Here is a 24420-nt window from a genome sequence, read left to right as displayed (position 1 = left end):
TGGCAGTTGGTACGGGCGGCGGACAGAGCAAAACAGAGGAGAAGAAAGAAAGAAAAGAGAAAGAAAGAAGAAAGAAAGAAAAGAAAAAGAAGGAAAAAGAAAATTTTTTTTTTTTTTTTTGTGGAAAACTGAGCTTCGGTGAAAAAGGGATTTTTTTTTTTTTTGCTTTTTTCATTTTTTCATTTTAGATTTTTTTCCAGGGAAAGACTCCCCCTCTTTTTTTTTCATATATCATCTCTTTTTTTTTATTTTATTATTGACAAAATTTATTTTTGAAATTCAAAAGTAGTGATTAACAGGAAATCAATAATCGTTCTTGAGTTTCTTTGAATACTTACCTTTCCCGCGAACGTGACGCGGGCACGTCAAGAGAGCAAGAGAGCTCCCAGAAGTTTCTGGTCGTGAGCTTCCTGCACATCACCACGCGGGCGCGTCATGTGGGCAAGAGAGCTCCCAGAAGTTTCAGAAATTTCTGATCGTGAGCATCCTGCACATCACCACGCGGGCGCGTCATGACTGAAGGGCACCTATAAATCAGCAAAAACGAAAATTAACACCCAAAATCAGTCAAATTCAAGGAAGACAGATTTAAACTAACAAATAAAATCAAACAAACAACTAAAAGAAATTGGGTTGCCTCCCAATGAGCGCCTTTCTTTAATGTCTTTGGCTAGACATTATCACGTTTTGCTCATGGCGGATAAAATCTTGTAGCTCGTCTTAATGCTTCATCCTCTATATAGTCCTGATAACCCTCATAGATGGAGTAATCTTTGAGCACACGAGCTACGGTCTTCCATGAACTAGTTGATGGCGCCAAGTAATCAAGCATTGATCGCAATTCTTCATCCACTCCTCCATCAAGAGCCTTCGACGGTTCAAGATATTTGACCATAGCTACTCTTAACTCATTCCTGCCATGAGACTCAAGAACTTCCGGTATAACAAAATCAATCTCATTAACAGAAATCACGGAGTAAGAGTTAAGAAAATGCGGGTTAGGGAATGGAGGTGGTGTCACCACATTTGATGATTCTTCACTGGATTCTTTCACTTGAATGGGTTGCGGTTGGGGTTTCATTTTTTCATTTTCAGCTTCTTTTTCAACTGCATCTGTACATCTCTCTTCTTGAAAATCTTGCAGCTCGTCATCCTTGTCCATAGGGATCACAGGCTCAGGCCCTTGAATTTCTTTCCCACTCCTTAGGATCATTGCGCTCACGTTCTTCGGATTCAACTCCGGTTGAGATGGCAGCTTCCCTTGGTTCTGGGACTCCAAACGGTTCATTCTGGTGGCCAATTGACCTATCTGATTCCTTATGTCCTGCATTTCGGAGTCCGTCTTTTGCTGATTTTGCATAATAACTGCCTCCGTCCTTTTCTGATTTTGCGCCATGATTGTCATCATTTGTTTCAGCAACTCCTCCGTAGATGAACCAGATTGAGGGGGCGGAGGTGGTCGGGGTTGGTATTGCTGCTGATACCCTGACAGGGACGATGGTTGTTGAGACTCTTGCTGTTGAAAATCCATTGGCCCGGTTGCATAATCAAAACTGGAATTATCCCACCATCCTTGATCATACCCGTTTGAATAAGGGTCATACTGCATTTGATATTGGGGTGGAAAATCTCCGAAAGTATCAATTGGAGCACTTAGATTGTCTTGAAATGCGGGGCATGTGTCAGTTGAATAACCTGAGTCAAAATAAGTTCCACAATTTGCAACAGCCCATTGATCATTAGGAAAAACATGAGTCTCATAACCCCATTCAGGAACAAAGTCCGGTCTATCATCAAAATATGGAATGCTAGCAGCCATAAACTATATAAAAAAAAATGAAAACAAGATGAACTTAAAAAGAAACAAATAACTAGCGCCAGTCCCCGGCAACGGCGCCAAAAATTGACAGGTGCCGAACCTGTGCAATAATAAATACCTACTCTAGAAAAATACAGATTTTGTATATAGCGGTGAGTAGGGTCGAATCCACAGGGACTGGGGATAATTCGTTTCTTTTAGAGTCCAAAGTATGGGGGGTTTTGGAAAATGAGAGTAACTAAATTACTTGGAATAAATAAAATAAAATAACTACAACTCAAATAACTAATTATCACAATAAAAATAATAATGGACGAACTCTAGCCAAGAGACAACTTCGGAGATGGTTCACTTAATTCGATCACAGATGCAAGGATTATTCCAGTTACTATCTGATAAATTAGTTATAGTTGTCATACATGCAATAAACAACCAACTCTTCCTCAATTTGTCGATAGCCAAGGTACGACCGTTGACTATTTCTCTAATCAGGAAACAACCCTAGGTACGACCATAGAAGTTTAATTCCCTAATTGCATGAATAATTAGAAGAGCCTAATTCTAACCAATCAACACGCTACGAGGGTCTCTTTAAGTTAGCCTGTCTATCTCCCTGACACAAACCCAATCATGCCAGTTACCACCAGTTTAGAATAATTAAACAATTACGGGTTTAACTACCCTAATTGGCTTCAGGTTATTGAATTAATCTAGAATCCGGGCCCTGGATAATCGAATAACAAAACAACCATATGAACATAAAGCAGAAGATAGACAAATACCAGTAAATAATGGAAATAAATAAAAACTAATTCGATCTCACAAATTTAGTAGAACCAAGTCCTCCGTTGTTCTTGACTAGACAAAGGGAATTAGTTCATTTTCGGTGAACAAATCCCACGCAAAATTGTAAAGAGAGCTGCAACCATTGTCCCTTGAAATTGGGGAAATTCAATTCGGTTCCAATGCAAGAAAAGATAGCTAAGCTACAGCAATTGATTCTATGGTTTCTACTTGTCCAATCATACGAGAAGGAAAAGGAAAAGCTACATGGAGCCCACAAGGAAAAGTCAAAAGACTAAGCTAAAGAGTTGTCCGCCATTGTTTTTCTCTATTCCTATCTAATGTCCTCTTTTGAGAAGCTCTGCCTTGTGCGGCGGCTCCCCCAAGGGGAAGAAGAAGACTCCCCACTTCAGCCCTGCGTTCTCCCTTTTAATGCTGCCATCTGCGAATTACCAAAAAGGACTTGTATCTCCTTATTTCAGAAATGCCCTCGATTGCCTGCTATGTGAACTCTTTCTCGATAACTGTCAAATTGGCCTTTATTGTGATATTTTTGTTCTACTCCCTGAAATAAATGTAAATTACGAAAAGTGAGTAGAATCTAATAATTAATTCACATTGGGTTAAGTAATAGGGAAAATTAATAATAAAATTAACTATCAAATTGCAACCTATCACACTTTCTCACCCTTTCTGCACAGGACTTAATGTGTAAAGGCCCAACCAAAAAAAAAAAGGATTTAATGTGTAAAGAAGTTCTACTGCTGGAGATTTAAAGAAAGGGTCGAATCAAAGAAGCTAGATTTGAGAGAATAACTCGACTATTACATGGATCCTTGTTCACTGATTTTCATCTAATGCTTGATGCACTTCATCAGAAGAAAAGAAGATGATAACTAAGATCATTTCATGCAGATTTTCTTATCAAAACTTCAAATACTCACCATGGATATTTATTCCTTGATCCGGTTGTGGGGAAGAGGATGCTGCACTTCTCCCTTGTTGCTCCCCTTCTCCCTCATTCCTTTCTTGGTTCCCAAATTCCTCAATATCTTTCTCTTTATTTCTCCGAGTTTGTGTGTTGGTTGTCTGAAAACAAAATGTAGGAAATTTATTCTTGATTTGTGGTTGTTTAGACACATAACTTCCTTATCCCACACTCCGTAGCCTATCACCAAAATAAGATTAATACTATAGATAGTATTCTACTGATAATTAAGATAGGGGATAAATGTTTTATTAAAAAAAAACACTTTTCTTTTTTTTTTGGGACCACCTGGTGAAACCGAAACTCGAAAAAAGGAAAAAACCAATAAAAACAGGGAAGGAATAGGGGACAAGCAAGTGAATTTTGGGGTCTTTTCAGTAAGTTATAATAGAGAAGATGTACTGGATAAAAGCAGCTTACATTTTTATTCTTATTTCGCGGGCGAAATTTGATTTCTTCAGAATTTATCATAATTCTAGGAATGTGGGAGATCTTGTACAATTCTGAGCGGCTTCCCTTGGTGCACCTCGCCTCCAGAAGGGGGCAATAACAGATATCAACCTCATCTAATTTCTTGAGTTGTTGCATTTTTTGTGAAGCTGGGAAATGCACAAGCTTCCAACAGAACTCAAGCTTCAGAGTCTGAAGGGACTGTAACTTAGAAATCCACTCTGGGAGAGTCTCCAGCCCACCATAACCCGATATCATCAAAAACCTCAAAGCTGAGAGATATTGGAGTTGCTCAGGCAATGATGCGACATTTCCGTCCCCTCCTTTCAAATGTAGAGAGGTTCGAAATCCAACAGCGGGTTGGCCGTTGCAGCCAAACTCTGGAGCATCGGAGAAGCCACCTATTGTCAAAGTCTTGAGGTTGTCAAAACATCCAATAGACAGCTGAGACAGAGATGGCAGGCCGTGTATATCCAAATCCTTGAGTGACTCAAGTCCTCCAACTCCTTCTGGTAGGCATCCCAAACTGTCACACATGGCAACCTCTAGCCTTCTCAGCCTATGACTGGTAGTCATTACATTTGGGAGACATTTCAGTTTGGGGCATTGCTCAACTTCAAATTTCTCCAGAAGAGGACAGACACTTGAAGAATGATTCGACCACTCCTCTAGACTTGTCATTTCCCATAGTGTGAGTTCTCTTAATTGAGGAAAAACTCGACTTGCACTGCTACTGGTGCTGCATTGATCATGAACATTTGTAAAACCATAGAATTCAGCCCCAATGCTTTTAACATTGACCATCCCTTGCATCTTTACAATTTTGAGACAGGGAAGGTGACCCAGTGGCGGAACTTGTTCACAACAGCTGCAGTCCTCCAACTCCATCCTCACAAGATGGTGAAGTATCAGTGGCTGACTCGTATTCTCCATCCAGAGAGGAAATGCTGAACCTTTGTAATTTTCGATTGCCAGATATTTTATGTTTGGGTTAGGTTGAAGACCTTCCAAAACTTCCTCATTATATTCATTTTCCCTCCTTGCATTCCAATGGAACCTTAAACATTCTATTGTTGACATAATTGATAGCTTTGCTTTGGTGGCCTCCTCATAGCTATTCACATTCTCGAGGCAGTAAATGCTGAGACGATAACACAAATCTGGACGCTCCAATAACGTGTCTAACTTCTCAATCGGACACTTGCTGTGTAGATATGCTTTAAAGCATGGTTTAAAAGAAGAAGGGTTGATTATCTTTCGAAATTGAGGAGGCAAATCACTGAGTTTATTGAAGTCCTGGAACATCTCAATATAAAGGTGTCTCAAACTAACCAGATTCTCAAAATTCTTTGGCAACTCTATCAGATCATAGAGTTTCAAGGTTTGCAGATTGTATAGTTCTGAAATTGAATCTGGAAGTTTTAGAATCTTGGTCTTCGAGATGTCAAGATAGTGTAGAAGTTTTAATTTGCTCACCGAATCCGGCAGTTCATCAACATGCCAATCGACCACAATTAAGACACGAAGAGAAATAGTGCATGCCAGCGTTTCTCCAAGAACTCCACTGTTCAACAAACGAAGTGTTCTAAGCTTTTCCTTTCCTCTCAAGGATTTCAAAATTTCTGCTTTGCAACTAATCAGGGTCATATGTGCAGCCAACTTGAGATCATTGGCTTCAATGTCGGTTCCTAGCATAATCGACCATTGATCCTTTGATAAGGACGAAGCAAGTTCATGCAAACGATCATGCATCTTGTAGGATTTTCTCCTGTCGAACATTCTCCTGTCAACCTCGTCCTGCTCAGCATTCTCCAAAAATGATGTCCTCACGAGAATATCAAGATACTTGTGTGAGACCCGGTTGTCCTAAAATATGATTTTTATGTGAAAATAATGAATTTTAGAGTAATTTTATTCCGAATAATGCGAAAATCCCTATTTGGGAACTTGAGAAACCCTAATTGTGCAAAAATTGAAAATTTTTAAGCGAAACCCTGGTTAGTCAATTCTAAGGCAATTGAATGTTTGGATGTGTATTAGATAGGTGTATGTATGTTTTCGTATAGTATTATACAGGGTTAAGTGGGTTTAAAAGGGTAGAAAACCCTAATCAAGGAAAAACTCTAGTTAAGTGGTGAATTAGAATGATTAAGTTGGAATTATACCCTAATTTTAGGTGTGACATGGAAGTGTTTACTTGTTGGATTTTAAGTGTGATAAAGATTGGTATGGAATAGGTAAGTAAGGTTTAAGGGTGATTAGTGCAATTGCTAAGTGTGATTAGGAGTTTTAGCCTAGGTTAATTATATGCTCTATGGAGTAATTTGAAAGAAAAGGAAAGTTAGTTGGGTAAGAATTGAGAAAGTAAGAAATCATGGAAGCAAGGACTTAAAGGCAATTAGTATACTTTCTTGTGATTGGCCAAGACTTCAAAATATCTATAGTGTTGGAAGTTGTGATGTCTTATAATCTTAAGACATAAGAGACCATAGAAGCATAAGTCTTAGAGTTAAAACAACAAAGGAAAGAAAAGGGGAAAAGAACCGTGAGAGAGAGAGAGAAAAGGGAAGAGAACCGTGAAGAGAAAAAGAAGAAGAAGAAGAACCGTGACTTGTTTCTTGCTTCCTCCTTGCATTTGAAGCTTCCATCTTGAAGTTTGAGGCTTGCTAGCTCTACTTGAGGCTTGGTAGAGGTTGTCTTGGCCTTATCCTTCTTCCTTGTTCAAGGTAAGAACCTCTTATGAAACCCTCTTGGATGATTAAGGCTTGTAGCCTTTGAATTTGTTGTGACTTGATGTTATTGTCTTGGTTAATGTATTGGAGATGATTCTTGGTGGTTGTATATGAAATTTCATGGTTTACTTTGAAAGAAATATGCACCTTTAGGTTTTGGCCATGGCTATGGAACTTAGGGTTTCTTGTGGCTTTGATTATCTTGGTGGTTGAGTTTGGTTATTGGCTTGATTATGGAGAAGTTTCATGGCTTAAATTTGATTGCATGATAACCGGCCAAGAGGAAAAGAAATTAGAGTTGTTGTGGTTTGGTGTTGGTTCATGTTTGATTGATATTATTGGCTTGCAAATGGGTTGTGTGAGATGTTAATTTGGTTGGTTTGGAGTGGGGGTTAGGGGCTGTTCGTGTGAAGGCATTTCGGGAGTCTTGGTAGGGCAGTGAGAGAGTGTGGTGTATGTGTTAGAATGGAATAAAATTGCCTTAGAAGCTTACATATTTTATGCGAATTCGTCCCACGCGATTGCGCGCGTTATTCTTGCGAAATAGCCAAACAGGACAGTTTAGAACTGAACCTTTGCCTTCGAATTTTGACCAAGTTACAAGCTGTTTGAGCTTGTGACCAAAACACAAAACTTGTAGCCCTAGAAGTTTTATGTAGACCTGCAAAGTTTCAGACCCATCCGATTCATGTGGCCTGGGATATGGTTAGTGCAAGTCTACTGTGCACAACTCTCTGATTCCAATTCAATTCTGGTAGGCATTCTGACCGTATCTGGTTCGTCTAGATGCCATGCGAATTGGGTCTTGTCGCCTTCATAAGAAATGTAACTCTTAGTTTCAGCGTCGAAACGGTATAAAGTACGCCTCAAACGGAGTTGTGTAGCCTGAGCTATAGCCGTTCAAATTTGGCTTGTCCGAGAAAATGACCATATTCTGGTCAAATCTGTTTTGGTCTTGATGACCAGTTTCCGTTCAGAATTTGGGTTGCCGGCCTTCATGAAAGTTGTTCCATTTGGAATGAGCTATCTAACTGCCAATTTTCAACTCATTTGGCCATGTGTAGCATAGAAAACAGTTTGCACCTCAAAACTGACCATTTGTGCATGGGTCAGATTCCGTGGGTGACTTTGTTTGGTTCTTTTGGGACGAAAGCTTCCAGTTTCAGTTCTGAATGTCTTCGTAACAATTGTTGTTCATTCTTTAAGCTTCGAAATGGCGTCTCATACGCCTTAATCCGATATTCGTAGCTCAACTTATAAGCAAAATGGGAACAAGTATCAAATCTGCCTTTTCTCACAAACGGCCGTTTCCGTTGTCGCCAACCGTTTCCGTTTCCGTTTCCGTTGGGTCGTTTCTACGCGCGCGCGTGCCGTTTTAGCCGTTTTGCTTGTAATCTGCTATATGTTAGCCGTTTTAGCCGTTTTTAGCCTAATGTGATACAATTTACTATTGCAGACAGCGGTGGGCTTGACGGAGCAACTGGGACCCACTAGCGGACCCCACGACGTCTAGTTCCTTATCTTACTCGTTTTGTATTTTTGTAAGTATCTAGGGCTATGTGTCTAAGTCAACGCCCTTATGTGTTATGCTTTAAATGAAAGGGACTTTAGGCGAGCGTGTACTTTATCACACTCGACCTAAACCCTAAAATGTACCTGTACTTGTGCTTGATTTGTGCCAATGACATGCTGTTGGGACTAAACCCCTAGAGCTTGTAGCTCGGGGTGACATTTGTGATATGTGTGACATGTGATATGTATGGGGCCCGATCTCAGAACCTAGTTGGACTAATCGAGCCGGCAGGGGCGTGGTCGGAGCTAGTCTAACTTAGACTTGAGATCATTAGGTTAATTAAATATGTGAATTGGTTTGTGAACCAAATATGTGAACCTGCGTGCATGAACCAACTTTGCTCGAGCTATTATGTGTGTGTGGGTGACTGGCCAGTGTGGGTGCTAAGGTGGATGGCGGGTTGACAAGTGGAGCTCTACGGACCATAATTTGCGGTCGACGGAGTGTCGGCAGGTGGTCAATCATGACAAACTTCTTGGCTTTGAAGCCAATCTATATCCTACATATGTGTTATTATTTCGCTTATAACTGGGTGCTATGTGACTTTAATTGCTCCTACTATGTAAAATTTACGCTTTTACCCCTGCGTACTTACTAAGCGTTTAGCTTACCCCTTCCTTTTGTTTTCCTTTCAGGGGTCGACGCGGGGACCACTTTTGGGCGTTTGACTAGTTTAGTTAGGTTTAATACCTTTCTTTGGGCAGTTGATAGGCGTGTAATAGTAATAGTGATAAGTGTTCGGACTCATCTTAGGGTCCACCTTATGGTCATAGTTGTAGTGATGGCATGAAACAGTAGTTCGGACTTCTACTTTTGAATTGTATATAGAACATTTTTGCTGCTGTATGTGATGTACATAGTGAACTTTTGAGCATGTATATAATGTGTATAGTAACCATTTGGGTGTGAATAGTTGTTATTAATTTTTGATTTCGAGTCCTGGCGCGAGCTAGGCAGACGGCCTGCTAAGCCCTTTGGTACGCCTTTGGGTACGGTGGGGTCGTCACAGGTGGTATCAGAGCGCCTAGGTTAAAGGACTTGGGCAATTGGGACATATGTACTAGGCATTAGGGTTACGTGATTCTTTTAAGATTGAATTATCTTTTTTAGGCTGAAATGCCGTCGAACTGACCAGATAATTTTAAAATTTTGTAGGGATGGAGCCTGGTGAGCCTAGTGGATCCGGATCAGGACCGCGCCCTCCGAGCACCGGGGGCCCGGTTAATCATGTATTGCGCCTTCGAGTGCTGTGATTCCAGAGGAGGGCCGGGGGCCCCTATGTGATGTACTCACCGTTTGGCCGAATGAATCGGCCATGTGAGTGCAGGCATACTTTTGGCTACCCGGATGAGGTGGTTCTAGCTGTCGATGACGAGCGCCGTCGCCTGGCTAAGGCGAACGAGCGTTTCGGCCGTTCGTTAGCAGAGGCCAGACACGTAGGCCATGGGCAGGCCATGCGCATTAGGGAGACGGAGCAGAGCCTGAGAGAGGAGGAGGAGAGGACTGACGCCTTTCGTCAGCAGCTTCAAGAGACACAGCAGCACTTCCTAGCGATGAAGAGGCAGATGAGAGAGCGCGTTCGGGGGATCATGTTAGATTACGAGGCTCTCTTAGACATGATTGCTGAGGCATCGCCTCGTGCTATCGGCCCGGAGCCGATGGACGAGGTCGACACCCTAGGATCGGTTGGGGACTGGGGCCCTAGGGGAGGTGTGTAGGGCCGCTCTGGGATTTTTGTTTACTCCTCTGCTACTCGTTTGGGTTTTGTTATGTGGAGGTTTTGGTCAGATTTTGGAGCCGTAGTGCTCTTGTATGTATTGGGTTTTGAACCGACCGGATGTCGGTTAACTTGTATATTGTTTTGGCGTGCATTGTAAATGACTTGTATATATACAGTATGACCTTTTTGAGGTTATCTTTTGTGTGTTTCTTGTATTTCTTGTTATGTTTCGATTTCTTTATTTCGTTTATATCTGCAGTACTAAATACACACATTGCTTCCATGATAGATTTGTTTTTGAACTTAAATGGACACCGGTGGTCGAGGTAGAGGTAGGGGGCGCGGACGAGGCCCGGAGGGAGAGAATGAGAACGAACCCGACCAAGTAGCTACAGCCATTCAGCGGATGGCTGATTTATTGGAGAGAATGGTAAATCAACAAGGTCAGGGACAGGGTCAACATGCTGGAAACCCTGGGAATAACGCGGGGAATAATGATAGAGAGGACCGTGCGCTAGAACGGTTCCACAAGTTTGCCCCTCCTAAATTTGTAGGTGGACCAAATCCTGACCTAGCCGAGGGTTGGTTAGACAGTATGTTAGATATCTTTGCCGCACTTGGATATGCAGAGGAGCGGAAAATTTCTTTTGCAGTTTTTCAGTTTGAGGGAGCTGCCCGGGCTTGGTGGATTGTAATCAAGGCCAAGTGGGAGCGGGAGCGGACTCCCTGGACCTGGGTTAACTTCACCCGGGAATTTAATGAAAAATATTTTCCACCGATAGTACAAGAGAGGCGGGAAGATGAATTTATCCGCCTGCGCCAAGGGATGTCAAGTGTGGCTGAGTATGAGACTCAGTTCACCAAACTGTCCCGTTTTGCTCCGGATTTGGTACTTACGGAGCAAAAACGACTTCGCCGCTTTATTCAGGGATTGAATGTGGAACTTCAGGAGGCGTTAGCGGCCGCGCCAGGTGGATACATTTAGCCAGGCGCTAGAGAAGGCGCAGAGGATAGAGGCAGCCAGGGCTCAGGTCAAAGCTTTCCATGATCGTAAACGAAAACAACCAAGCTCGAGTACCTACACCCCTGGACAGAGCTTGAAGAACGAACCACTCACCAAGTTCGGTAGAGGAGCAGGAGGTCCGCGGCCAGCAGGGACCCCAGACCGAGAAAATTCTGGGCGAGGGCCCCAGAGAGGTGGGCAGCGCGGAGGACCCAGTATAGGACCCAGGCTGACCTGCGGCTTTTGTGGAGGCAATCACACATCCGATAATTGTTGGAAGCAGAGTTCGGTGCGAAAGTGCTTCAAGTGTGGTAGCTCGGAGCACTTGATTGCTCAATGCCCCAACCTGCAGCAAGAACGAGCCAGTACCCCTCAGTCAACAGGAGCTGCATCCAAGCCCGCTAATGCAGGGGGAAATCGACCTAAAGTGCCAGTCAGGGTATATGCTATGGGTCGACAAGAGGTGACTGACCCTTCGGCAGTCATCGAAGGTACGCTTTCTCTTTTTCGGCGTACCGCGAATGTTTTAATTGACCCTGTTGCCACGCACTCCTTTGTTAACCCTGCATTCATGGCTTATATCGATGTTAATGCTGAAAAGTTACCGTATGACCTAGAAATCAAGACCCCTGTCACTAATAAGAGTTTACTTGCCAATATGGTCTATAAGGGGTGCGAGGTATGGATTGGGAAACGAAAATTATTGGTGGATTTGATAATATTGGCTCTTCAGGGGAATGATGTCATACTAGGTATGGACTGGTTAGCCAAATACCATGCGCAGTTAGATTGCCGCGCTAAAACAGTTGATTTTCATATACCGGGTGAACCTACACTCCAACTTGATGTTCGAGGAAAGTTAACCTCAGCTACTCTTATTTCTGGGATTAAGGCTAGGAAACTGCTAAGTAAAGGGGCCCGAGGGTATTTGGCAGTATTGATTAACACTCCGCAAGAGCAGTTAAAAGTTGAAAATGTTCCAGTAGTGTGCGAATTTCCTGAACTCTTCCCTGAAGAACTAACGTCACTACCTCCGGAAAGGGACATAGAATTTAAGATTGATGTGCATCCCGGAGCAGAACCAATTTCGAAAACCCCATACCGAATGGCTCCTGCAGAACTTAAGGAGTTAAAGACTCAATTACAGGAACTGTTAGACCGGGGATTTATACAGGAGAGCGAATCACCTTGGGGAGCCCCGGTATTATTTGTCAAGAAAAAAGACGGAGGATTACGGATGTGCATAGATTATCGGGGGCTGAATAATTTGACTATTAAGAATAAATATCCCTTGCCCCTTATTGATAAATTGTTTGATCAACTGCGAGATGCAGTTGTTTATTCGAAATTAGATCTCCGGCAGGGATATTACCAATTGAGGATACGCATGGAGGACATACCTAAGACCGCCTTTAATTCGCGGTATGGGCATTTTGAGTTTGCAGTAATGCCCTTTGGGTTGACTAACGCTCCAGCCGCATTTATGGACTTGATGCATCGAGTCTTCAAACCATATTTAGACCAATTTGTGGTAGTTTTCATCGACGACATTTTGGTCTACTCTAAGACTCGAGAGGATCATGAGCAACATCTAAGGTTAGTACTGCAGACCCTTAAGGACCATCAGCTGTATGCGAAATTCAGTAAGTGTGAGTTTTGGCTGGAGAAGGTGTCCTTTTTAGGTCATGTGATCTCGAAAGAAGGGATAGCGGTGGACCCCGCTAAGGTAAGAGCGGTAACAGAATGGAAGAGACCAGAAAGTCCGACTGAAGTCAGAAGTTTCTTAGGGCTCGCAGGATATTACCGCCGCTTCATTAAGGATTTTTCTAAGATAGCTGGCCCACTAACGGATTTAACAAGAATTCATAATCAATTTATTTGGACTTCGAAGTGCGAGGCCAGTTTTCAAGAGTTGATAGGACGATTAACTTCCGCCCCAATTTTAACACTGCCTAATGGAAAAGACAGTTTTGTGGTATATACGGACGCATCTAAGATGGGTCTAGGCTGCGTACTGATGCAAAATGGACAGGTGATAGCGTACGCATCCCGGAAGTTAAAACCTCATGAGCAGAACTACCCTACCCACGATTTGGAATTAGCAGCTGTAGTTTTTGCTCTACAAAAGTGGCGTCATTACCTCTACGGGGTAACTTTTGAGGTGTTCACCGACCATAAGAGCCTGAAGTATTTATTTTCGCAAAAGGAGTTGAATTTGAGGCAGCGTCGGTGGATGGAATTTTTAGAGGATTATGACTGCACCATAAAGTATCATCCGGGTAAAGCAAACATGGTAGCAGACGCGCTTAGTCGAAAAGCTCAGGTATCAAGTTTACAGATAAAAGAGTGGGAGTTACTATAGAAAGCTGGGGAATGGAATCCTCAACTTAAGCCGCAAGGAGTGCTTTTTAGCAATATAACAGTTACTTCTACTCTACCCCCTCGGATAAAAGAAGCACAAAAGGAGGACACTCAGGTGCAGAAGTGGAAGGAGAAAACCGAACAAGGAACGATACCTGACTTCAAAGTGAATTCAGATGGGATTTTACGGTACCGTAACCGGTTTGTTATACCGCAGGATCAGGAACTGAAACGAGAAATATTGGAAGAAGCACATAGGTCAAGGTATACAGTACATCCTGGTACGACCAAGATGTACCAGGATTTGAAGAAGTTGTACTGGTGGGAGGGCATGAAAAGAGACATAGCCCAATTTGTTCAAACGTGCCTAACCTGTCAGCAGATAAAGGCGGAGCACCAAAAGCCTTCTGGTTTGCTCCAACCCTTAGAAGTGCCAGAGTGGAAGTGGGAAAACATCACTATGGACTTTGTTTCAGGGCTACCAAGAACTCAAAAAGGACATGATGCCATTTGGGTAATAGTAGACCGTCTAACTAAGTCAGCCCATTTCTTACCCGTGAACATGAAATATTCCCTAGAGAAACTAGCTCAATTATACATGGACGAAATTGTACGCCTACATGGAGTACCAGCGAGTATAGTTTCGGATAGAGACCCTCGTTTTGTGTCACGATTTTGGCAAAAGATGCAGGAAGCTTTAGGCTCAAAATTAACCTTGAGTACAGCTTACCATCCTCAGACAGACGGACAGTCGGAGCGGACGATACAAACGCTTGAGGATATGCTCCGATCATGTGTTTTGGATCTGGGAGGAAGTTGGAGCCGACATCTTACTTTGATAGAGTTTGCTTACAATAACAGCTATCACTCCTCTATACAAATGGCACCGTATGAAACTCTTTATGGACGCAAGTGCCGCTCACCGATCTTCTGGGATGAAGTAGGTGAGAGGAAGGTTCTAGATGCTACCGCAGTGCCATGGATAGAAGAAGCGGTGGAAAAGGTTAAAATCATTCGCCAGAGGATATTAACAGCTCAGAGCCGGCAGAAGAGTTATGCTGACCGTCGAAGGAAAGATCTTGAGTTCGAAGTGGGAGATATGGTATTTCTAAAGGTGACGCCACTCAGAGGAACTATTGAGGCCGGGAAAGGAAAGAAATTGAAACCAAGATATGTAGGGCCGTATAAGATTCAACGACGGGTTGGAACGGTGGCATACCAGTTGGAGTTGCCAGCTAGCATGTCTCGTATTCATAACGTTTTTCATGTCTCGTTGCTTAAGAAGTACCATCCAGATCCTACCCATATTTTACATCTTGAGGAGGTAGAGCTAGATGAATCCCTTACCTACGAGGAACAACCAGTACAAATTTTGGATCGCAAGGTGAAGGAATTGAGGAATAAGCAAATCCCTTTGGTGAAGATTTTATGGAGAAACCACGATGTAGAAGAAGCTACATGGGAAATAGAGGAGGAGATGCAGAAGAAATATCCTACCTTGTTTGCCCAGAAAGGTATAATTTCGAGAATGAAATTCTTTTAAGAGGGGAAGGTTGTGAGACCCGGTTGTCCTAAAATATGATTTTTATGTGAAAATAATAAATTTTAGAGTAAATTTTATTCCGAATAATGCGAAAATCCCTATTTGGGAACTTGAGAAACCCTAATTGTGCAAAAATTGAAAATTTTTAAGCGAAATCCTGGTTAGTCAATTCTAAGGCAATTGAATGTTTGGATGTGTATTAGATAGGTGTATGTATATTTTCGTATAGTATTATACAGGGTTAAGTGGGTTTAAAAGGGTAGAAAACCCTAATCAAGGAAAAACTCTAGTTAAGTGGTGAATTAGAATGATTAAGTTGGAATTATACCCTAATTTTAGGTGTGACATGGAAGTGTTTACTTGTTGGATTTTAAGTGTGATAAAGATTGGTATGGAATAGGTAAGTAAGGTTTAAGGGTGATTAGTGCAATTGCTAAGTGTGATTAGGAGTTTTAGCCTAGGTTAATTATATGCTCTATGGAGTAATTTGAAAGAAAAGGAAAGTTAGTTGGGTAAGAATTGAGAAAGTAAGAAATCATGGAAGCAAGGACTTAAAGGCAATTAGCATACTTTCTTGTGATTGGCCAAGACTTCAAAATATCTATAGTGTTGGAAGTTGTGATGTCTTATAATCTTAAGACATAAGAGACCATAGAAGCATAAGTCTTAGAGTTAAAACAACAAAGGAAAGAAAAGGGGAAAAGAACCGTGAGAGAGAGAGAGAAAAGGGAAGAGAACCGTGAAGAGAAAAAGAAGAAGAAGAAGAACCGTGACTTGTTTCTTGCTTCCTCCTTGCATTTGAAGCTTCCATCTTGAAGTTTGAGGCTTGCTAGCTCTACTTGAGGCTTGGTAGAGGTTGTCTTGGCCTTATCCTTCTTCCTTGTTCAAGGTAAGAACCTCTTATGAAACCCTCTTGGATGATTAAGGCTTGTAGCCTTTGAATTTGTTGTGACTTGATGTTATTGTCTTGGTTAATGTATTGGAGATGATTCTTGGTGGTTGTATATGAAATTTCATGGTTTACTTTGAATGAAATATGCACCTTTAGGTTTTGGCCATGGCTATGGAACTTAGGGTTTCTTGTGGCTTTGATTATCTTGGTGGTTGAGTTTGGTTATTGGCTTGATTATGGAGAAGTTTCATGGCTTAAATTTGATTAAATTTGATTGCATGATAACCGGCCAAGAGGAAAAGAAATTAGAGTTGTTGTGGTTTGGTGTTGGTTCATGTTTGATTGATATTATTGGCTTGCAAATGGGTTGTGTGAGATGTTAATTTGGTTGGTTTGGAGTGGGGGTTAGGGGCTGTTCGTGTGAAGGCATTTCGGGAGTCTTGGTAGGGCAGTGAGAGAGTGTGGTGTATGTGTTAGAATGGAATAAAATTGCCTTAGAAGCTTACATATTTTATGCGAATTCGTCCCACGCGATTGCGCGCGTTATTCTTGCGAAATAGCCAAACAGGACAGTTTAGAACTGGACCTTTGCCTTCGAATTTTGACCAAGTTACAAGCTGTTTGAGCTTGTGACCAAAACACAAAACTTGTAGCCCTAGAAGTGTTCTGTAGACCTGCAAAGTTTCAGACCCATCCGATTCATGTGGCCTGGGATATGGTTAGTACAAGTCTACTGTGCACAACTCTCTGATTCCAATTCAATTCTGGTAGGCATTCTGACCGTATCTGGTTCGTCTAGATGCCATGCGAATTGGGTCTTGTCGCCTTCATAAGAAATGTAACTCTTAGTTTCAGCGTCGAAACGGTATAAAGTACGCCTCAAACGGAGTTGTGTAGCCTGAGCTATAGCCGTTCAAAGTTGGCTTGTCCGAGAAAATGACCATATTCTGGTCAAATCTGTTTTGGTCTTGATGACCAGTTTCCGTTCAGAATTTGGTTTTCCGGCCTTCATGACAGTTGTTCCATTTGGAATGAGCTATCTAAATGCCAATTTTCAGCTCATTTGGACATGTGTAGCATAGAAAAAAGTTTGCACCTCAAAACTGACCATTTGTGCATGGCTCAGATTCCGTGGATGACATTGTTTGGTTCTTTTGGGACGAAAGCTTCCAGTTTCAGTTCTGGATGTCTTCGTAACAATTGTTGTTCATTCTTTAAGCTTCGAAATGGCGTCTCATACGCCTTAATCCGATATTCGTAGCTCAACTTATTAGCAAAATGGGAACAAGTATCAAATCTGCCTTTTCTCACAAACGGCCGTTTCCGTTGTCGCTAACCGTTTCCGTTTCCGTTGGGTCGTTTCTACGCGCGCGCGTGCCGTTTTAGCCGTTTTTCTTGTAATCTGCTATATGTTAGCCGTTTTAGCCGTTTTTAGCCTAATGTGATACAATTTACTATTGCAGACAGCGGTGGGCTTGACGGAGCAACTGGGACCCACTAGCGGACCCCACGACGTCTAGTTCCTTATCTTACTCGTTTTGTATTTTTGTAAGTATCTAGGGCTATGTGTCTAAGTCAACGCCCTTATGTGTTATGCTTTAAATGAAAGGGACTTTAGGCGAGCGTGTACTTTATCACACTCGACCTAAACCCTAAAATGTACCTGTACTTGTGCTTGATTTGTGCCAATGACATGCTGTTGGGACTAAACCCCTAGAGCTTGTAGCTCGGGGTGACATTTGTGATATGTGTGACATGTGATATGTATGGGGCCCGATCTCAGAACCTAGTTGGACTAATCGAGCCGGCAGGGGCCTGGTCGGAGCTAGTCTAACTTAGACTTGAGATCATTAGGTTAATTAAATATGTGAATTGGTTTGTGAACCAAATATGTGAACCTGTGTGCATGAACCAACTTTGCTCGAGCTATTATGTGTGTGTGGGTGACTGGCCAGTGTGGGTGGTAAGGTGGATGGCGGGTTGACAAGTGGAGCTCTACGGACCATAATTTGCGGTCGACGGAGTGTCGGCAGGTGGTCAATCATGACAAACTACTTGGCTTTGAAGCCAATCTGTATCCTACCTATGTGTTATTATTTCGCTTATAACTGGGTGCTATGTGACTTTAATTGCTCCTACTATGTAAAATTTACGCTTTTACCCCTGCGTACTTACTAAGCGTTTAGCTTACCCCTTCCTTTTTGTTTTCCTTTCAGGGGTCGACGCGGGGACCACTTTTGGGCGTTTGACTAGTTTAGTTAGGTTTAATACCTTTCTTTGGGCAGTTGATAGGCGTGTAATAGTAATAGTGATAAGTGTTCGGACTCATCTTAGGGTCCACCTTATGGTCATAGTTGTAGTGATGGCATGAAACAGTAGTTCGGACTTCTACTTTTGAATTGTATATAGAACATTTTTGCTGCTGTATGTGATGTACATAGTGAACTTTTGAGCATGTATATAATGTGTATAGTAACCATTTGGGTGTGAATAGTTGTTATTAATTTTTGATTTCGAGTCCTGGCGCGAGCTAGGCAGACGGCCTGCTAAGCCCTTTGGTACGCCTTTGGGTACGGTGGGGTAGAGTAAACCAGGAAAATCCGGAAATGGAATTAGCTCTAACCCAAAAAAAAATAGTTTTGACATCATTTTGCGGTTTTGGCACCATTGGCACTACGATTATCGGATGGAGGTACAAGATACACCGTTTCGAAGCTAAGAGGTAGGGCTACAATGTTGAAGAAGGCTACTCAGCTCAGTTTCTATTGCAACCAGGTAAAAAATGAAATATACTACACCAGAACCGCAAAAATAGGTTCACAAACCGCATTCTGGTTCAAACATCATAAGTCAGGCTACCTAAGCCCAAATCAAGTGATTCCAAAGCCATCCGAAAGCTAAGATACAAGGCTACAATTCATCAGAAGAAATCAACAACCACTTCTGAAGTATTCCCAACCAAAATAACCAATTACAGACGCAATTATCAAATTCGGGTAGAAACAGGGCATCAGGGGTAATTCAGTCTTTTCACAAGTTACGTTGCTCCGATTGACCTGAAATTTTGTACGCATCTCTAAAATATCATTCCCTAAAACTTTCATGTTTTAATCCAAGGCCAATTCGGCCTCTAACTATGAGGTACTGTACCGGGCAGAATGTAAAATAATGAAACCCTAACTTTCCAAATTTTTTTTTCCAAAAGCAGAAATTTCTTGCAATTAACCACCACATACACCTTCTAGCTTCATTCTAGATTATTTCCAATCATCATACATAGCCACACCATAACAATCATATTAAAATAGAAAAATCATCAATAATTATAAAACTTCACCAAATTCAACCAAAATCAATATATAATCCACAAAATTCCCTCTTAGGCTACCACAAATCATGAATTAAACATCATTAGATGGAGAAGAGGGGTCCTTCACTACTCACCTTAGTAATACAAGAGAGAGAGCAACTAATCACCTTAGCCTTCCAAACAACTCCACTAAACACCTCACAATCACTAAGTGAAGGGGTTTTATGGAACAAATGCAAGGTCAAATGGTTGTTTTGTTGAATTTGAGCAAGATGGAAGCAAGTATTTGAAGAGCTTTTCCCTTTCTTTTTGCTTGAAGTGGCCGGCCAAGAAGAAGAAGAAAATGGTGAATTTTTGGTAATTTTTTTGATTTATTTGGTCAAATGGTAAAAGGTGAATAGTAGTCATAAAGTACAACCAATCTCTAAGTGACACTTGTCACTTCATTAAATGCATAGCTATCACTTTGTTTCCTCTCACACCAATCCACTTGGGTAACCTCTGATTATCTCTTAGCACCCGATAATTTAAATCCAGTGTCCAAAACTTAACCTAGTTGGCCGAATTTTACCGAACTTTCCGCACTAGCGGGTCCCACGTCCGATATACATTCTTATTTTCTAAACATCTAACTGATACTAGAAAAATCATTTTAAAACTATATTTACGCATAAAATTTATTTTTAAAATTTTTGAATAAAGAAAAGGTGGAAAAACGTGCAATTAAAAGAAATTAAAACCTAGAAATTAAGAAAATTACGGGTCCTCACACTCTCTCCCCCTTAAAGAAATTTAGTCCTCGAAATTTTCTTATCAACGGAATCTATCAAAATCTGCGTTAGACGGCGGATCATACCTTCTACGTCCTCAGACGAGTCAGAGACCCGAAGTTGCTCTAGGGAATTCACCCGAGTCGGCACTTTCGATCCAGTCCCTTTCCCCTTTGTATGTTCAGGGTTAGTCTTGATTGGCTGCTGGGTTCTTTTCCCTTCGCGTAGTACAACTGGGCAGGTAGCAACCCGATGATTGGCGCCCCCACAACGCAGGAAATTTCCCCTTCTTTTCCAACAATTCACCTCAGTATGATTGATTTTTCCGCAATAGCCACAAGAGATTTGATCTCCTGACGAGGCCCCTCTCGGAGTATCTCCTTTAGGTGACCCCAAAATTCTCACACCACTAGTTCCCCTACCTACCTTAGCGTGTGGCCTACCTGGATCACCTTGTTCTTGCCTTTGAATGTCACTAAATGCACCCCTTTTCTTTGCATGGAGGGCCTTCACCTGTGCACCTGAAATTTCTAGCCTTTAGCTTTTCTCTGGCACTTCCGTAAAAGTATTAATTTATGGCCTTGCTAAAGTCTCTGCTAAAATCCCTTCGCATTGCCTTTTCAGTCCTATGTTCTCGTGCAGTAGCTCAATTTTCTCTGAGTATTCACGTTTCCATCGCTCTTCCCAGTACTCGGCTAATCTCTTTTGAATCTCTACTTCGTTTCGCAGCATCTCGATTTCCTTATACACACCAACCAAGTTTGCCATCTCACGGATTCGATGGAACTCAAGTGATAGCCTGCTAGGCAAGTTAATGAATCATAATAAGTAACGAGGTATAAGTGGCAATCTAACCATATAACTGTTAAGTTCCTTTGCTCCCAATTCAACCACAGAAGATTAAACTTAGATATGCTCAAATGAAATAGGCGGAAAGTAGAACCTAGTCAGGACACTTTACCACGTATCACGTATATACATATTGAAACCTTACAACATACTTCGTATATCAAGATTTCACACCTTATGCCACATCTTTGTTTTCACAATCTCCCTACCTACTTCCATAACTCTTAATCTTGGTACTCTTATCATCAAGCCAAGTTCATACAGGACATTAGTGGATAGGTCTCAAGGAAATATAGGCAAGGGTCGTCCGTCGAGGACCAAACTACGGGTATCAGATATCCAAAGTGAGGTAGAGACCTAGATCATTGCAGTTAGGCCATCTCAGATCAAATAAATGTTTATCAAGTCCTCACAGTCATAGCAGTCATAGCAAAGAAAATAGGTCTTAGGTGTGCATGTCTCAAGGTACCCTACAGGCTAGTCACCTTCTAGAAAATCCTAGCCAGACTAGTATGAGATTAGTCAATGATAACACTTCCAGATTCAACCCTCTCGATCCGGCTAATTACTAGGTCCAATATAAAGATCTTCCGTGCCTTGTCCTTGGCCATCAAGACTTACCTCAAATTCAATCAAGATACAGACCCTTAGTCTAGCGCTCTCCACCCTTTTGTACTCAGGTCCAAGAATCTAAATTAAGATAATTCACAACTCGAGCCGGCCGATCCCAAGCGTAAATCATCCATATTAAAGATTCCTACCCGACATACATACCTAGCTTTCTCAAGTCCCACGATAATGATCCTTACACTTATAACATGCACAGTTCATAGCTTACGCTCAAAAGAGCACTTATACCTTTCGACGCATTCACGAAAGCAGGACCATAACACCACCTGGCCCCAAGCTCACTCCGCGCAGAGACCACGCGAAGGGGCTCTGATACCACCTGTGACAGCCCCACCTTCCCCTAAGGCGAACCAAAGGGGTTAGCGGACTGCCTGCCCAGCTCTCGCCAGGACTAACGGTTCAGTTTAGAGCGATCTAATACGTTCCGGAACATACAAACGCGCATAAACAAGTCAAAATCACAAAATAAAAAAAATAAAAACGGAGTCGGCCATGAATAGTAACCGACACGTCAAAATCCAACCAAGCATCAATCAAATATATACATCTTGAAATTAAGCATATACAACCCAAAGTGGCATACAAAAGTATTCAAAAGTTGATACATGTACGGTTTGCCAAATCAAAAGAGAAACAGACCCAAAAATACATTTAGGGTTTCAATCAATGAGCTATACAAAAGATATGTCCATCTAGCTCAATTCGACAACCAACTATCAAATCCAGTCCAAAAGGATTTATTTTCCTGTAAGGAAAACAAAATGAACAGAAAGGGGTGAGCTTGCGCTCAATGAGGTACCAGACATATAGCAGTAAAATTATGGCATACAAACATTTAACAAATCAGGTACACATGCCAGATGTAAAGTAAAGGAACCAATGATTCAAATAGGAAGGATACAAGTGGCTCTCAGGAGCCAAATTCCCATTTGCGTCACCGAAGCTTGATCGAAATAATAGTTGACACTCCGTCAACGCTAAAGGAGTAACCACTACCGTAGACTCCACTTTCTCCGATTCCTTCCACCTCACATACCCCTACCGGCCCCGAAATCCAATCAGTTCAGAAATGGTAATACTCGAGTATACCGGAATCAAGGGTCACAATACCCAAAGATCCCAAAACAGACTACCGTGATCCCAAAAAACCCTAGTACGTGTGATTTAAGGAAAAACGGTGCGAACCGACGTGTACCGCGCACTACCGATTGAACGCACCACTGGACCACCACTTTCTTACCACATGAGCTCATTGATATTTGAGCAAACTATCCCCTCATTTCCAGCTGCCTTTGACCGAAATTTGTGGCAAAAAATGCAAGGGAGAGAGAGAAAAATTTGCATGGCTTTGGCACCATTTCGAAGCTAAGACACAGGGCTCCAATGTTCGTGAAGATCACTTAGTCCAATTTCCAGTGTAACCTAATCAAATTCCCAATTCACATAACCTAATTCCAACTAATCGGCTATTTAACCGTACTGCATTCAAATGGCCATATCTCAGTCTACCAAGGTCTAGACTAGGCTAGCTATGCTCTCATCCTGCTCGTTGTCCCCTGTTAAGGAAAACAAAACTAAAGGGGTGAGCTAAAAGCTCAGTGAGGTTCCGAACACATAGTCAGATAGTCAATTCAATACGTTAAACATGGAGTATCAATAATTCAAGAAATTTTTACAATGGAAAGCGATAGTAACACATTCATTAAAAGGATACGAGCTCACATGGAGCTATTCGTTCGTTCGTTCGTTCCCCTGACATTTTCCCTTATTCCTCCAATTATTTGAAAATTTCCTTTTTGAGAAGTAAAACCCTCGTGCCTTCGTTCGTTCATTCATCCCCTTCCGGACGTTGACCGGACTCCACCCATCCGGACGTTGGCCAGACTCCACCCATCCGGACGTGGCCGGACTACAAGGTAATACTCGAGTATACCAAATTCACCCAGGGTCACCATATCACCCGACCGAGTCCGCTTCTGGCTCGAGTCGATCGGTAACGAAGGGCAGGGCCCAATTCAGCCAAAAGGCTTACATCATGCGCAACTAATGTTTCAATCGTTAAATCATTGAAAATTTCACATTTCATTTAGGTCGAGCGCGATAAAGTACACGCTCGCCTAGAAAATTCGTTTTGGAAATCATTGAAAACACTTAACACATCATCAAACAACAACAACAAGTCATGAAGTCATGGAGAATATAACAAACAAGAAACACTCACCTATGTACGCAAAACAACGGGTAAAATATCCTTCCGGATATTATCCTCAGTCACCGAGAAAACCTAAATTAAACGAGAAAGAATATTACAGATCATCTAGCACAACAATTAGGTGCAATCAAAGAAACTCGACAATTATTGAGTAGAACGTACAAAAAGACTTTAAAGTGAAACGGGGACATTTGGACCCGTGGACAAAAATAACTAGGGTTTCATAGACCAAACGTAAGTATACCAGTTCAAATAGAAACTTAGTCCTCGAGCGAAAAATTGGGCAGCATGCCCTTTGTATTTTCCTATTTTCCAGCCATTTATGGCTTCATCCTTTTACTCAATCAACCCCAAGGTTATCCATAACACAATTTCATTTCAATAGCCATTCCATAGGCTCAAAACAATACAAGAACAAAAATTAAGCTAATATCGAGTGCGGAAATGAAGTTTACAAAAGACAGTTTTGACGGGTTCTTGCGGAATGGGCACATCCGAGGCTACACTTATTGGATTGAGGTGAAACTTATACCCTTTCGAAGCTAAGACACAGGGCTCCAATGTTCGTGAAGATCACTTAGTCCAATTTCCAGTGTAACCTAATCAAATTCCCAATTCACATAACCTAATTCCAACTAATCGGCTATTTAACCGTACTGCATTCAAATGGCCATATCTCAGTCTACCAAGGTCCGTTTAAGGTGTTCTTAGTGGCGTTGAAAAGCTAAAACAGAGTACTAAAACTTTTATGTTTTGGAAAATGGCTAAATTCGTACGGATTATGG

The 24420-nt window shown here is 41.8% G+C and overlaps 2 protein-coding genes across 2 annotated transcripts; one reads left to right on the top strand and one right to left on the bottom strand.

Annotated features, from left to right (window-relative positions):
• Window positions 1-4248: 4248 nt before the first annotated feature.
• LOC113756019 (putative disease resistance protein RGA3) lies at window positions 4249-5819 on the bottom strand. Its single transcript, XM_027299845.1, has 2 exons — window positions 4420-5819; window positions 4249-4312 (listed from the first exon to the last, which is right to left on the bottom strand). The coding sequence occupies exons 1-2, from the start codon at window positions 5817-5819 to the stop codon at window positions 4249-4251; spliced, it is 1464 nt and encodes a 487-aa protein (XP_027155646.1).
• Window positions 5820-10372: 4553 nt separating this feature from the next.
• LOC113756018 lies at window positions 10373-12124 on the top strand. The gene is made up of 3 exons (XM_027299844.1): window positions 10373-10954; window positions 11025-11992; window positions 12085-12124. The coding sequence occupies exons 1-3, from the start codon at window positions 10373-10375 to the stop codon at window positions 12122-12124; spliced, it is 1590 nt and encodes a 529-aa protein (XP_027155645.1).
• Window positions 12125-24420: the final 12296 nt, after the last annotated feature.

Source organism: Coffea eugenioides, unplaced genomic scaffold (genome assembly GCF_003713205.1).
Source record: "Coffea eugenioides isolate CCC68of unplaced genomic scaffold, Ceug_1.0 ScVebR1_18;HRSCAF=85, whole genome shotgun sequence".
NCBI classification, from domain to species: Eukaryota; Viridiplantae; Streptophyta; class Magnoliopsida; order Gentianales; family Rubiaceae; genus Coffea; species Coffea eugenioides.
This window is presented reverse-complemented; position numbering and strand designations above follow the sequence as displayed.

What these genes read in the sequence shown, in the direction of transcription:
- LOC113756018 (XM_027299844.1), top strand. Translation starts at nt 10,373, where the DNA reads ATGGACACCGGTGGTCGAGGTAGAGGTAGGGGGCGCGGACGAGGCCCG. An exon ending in CCCGTTTTGCTCCGGATTTG is followed by an intron (nt 10,955 to 11,024) that starts GTACTTACGGAG and finishes AGGAGGCGTTAG; the next exon opens with CGGCCGCGCCAGGTGGATAC. An exon ending in CTAAGTAAAGGGGCCCGAGG is followed by an intron (nt 11,993 to 12,084) that starts GTATTTGGCAGT and finishes TCTTCCCTGAAG; the next exon opens with AACTAACGTCACTACCTCCG.
- LOC113756019 (XM_027299845.1), bottom strand. Translation starts at nt 5,819, where the DNA reads ATGTTCGACAGGAGAAAATCCTACAAGATGCATGATCGTTTGCATGAA. An exon ending in GGCTTCTCCGATGCTCCAGA is followed by an intron (nt 4,313 to 4,419) that starts GTTTGGCTGCAA and finishes AATATCTCTCAG; the next exon opens with CTTTGAGGTTTTTGATGATA.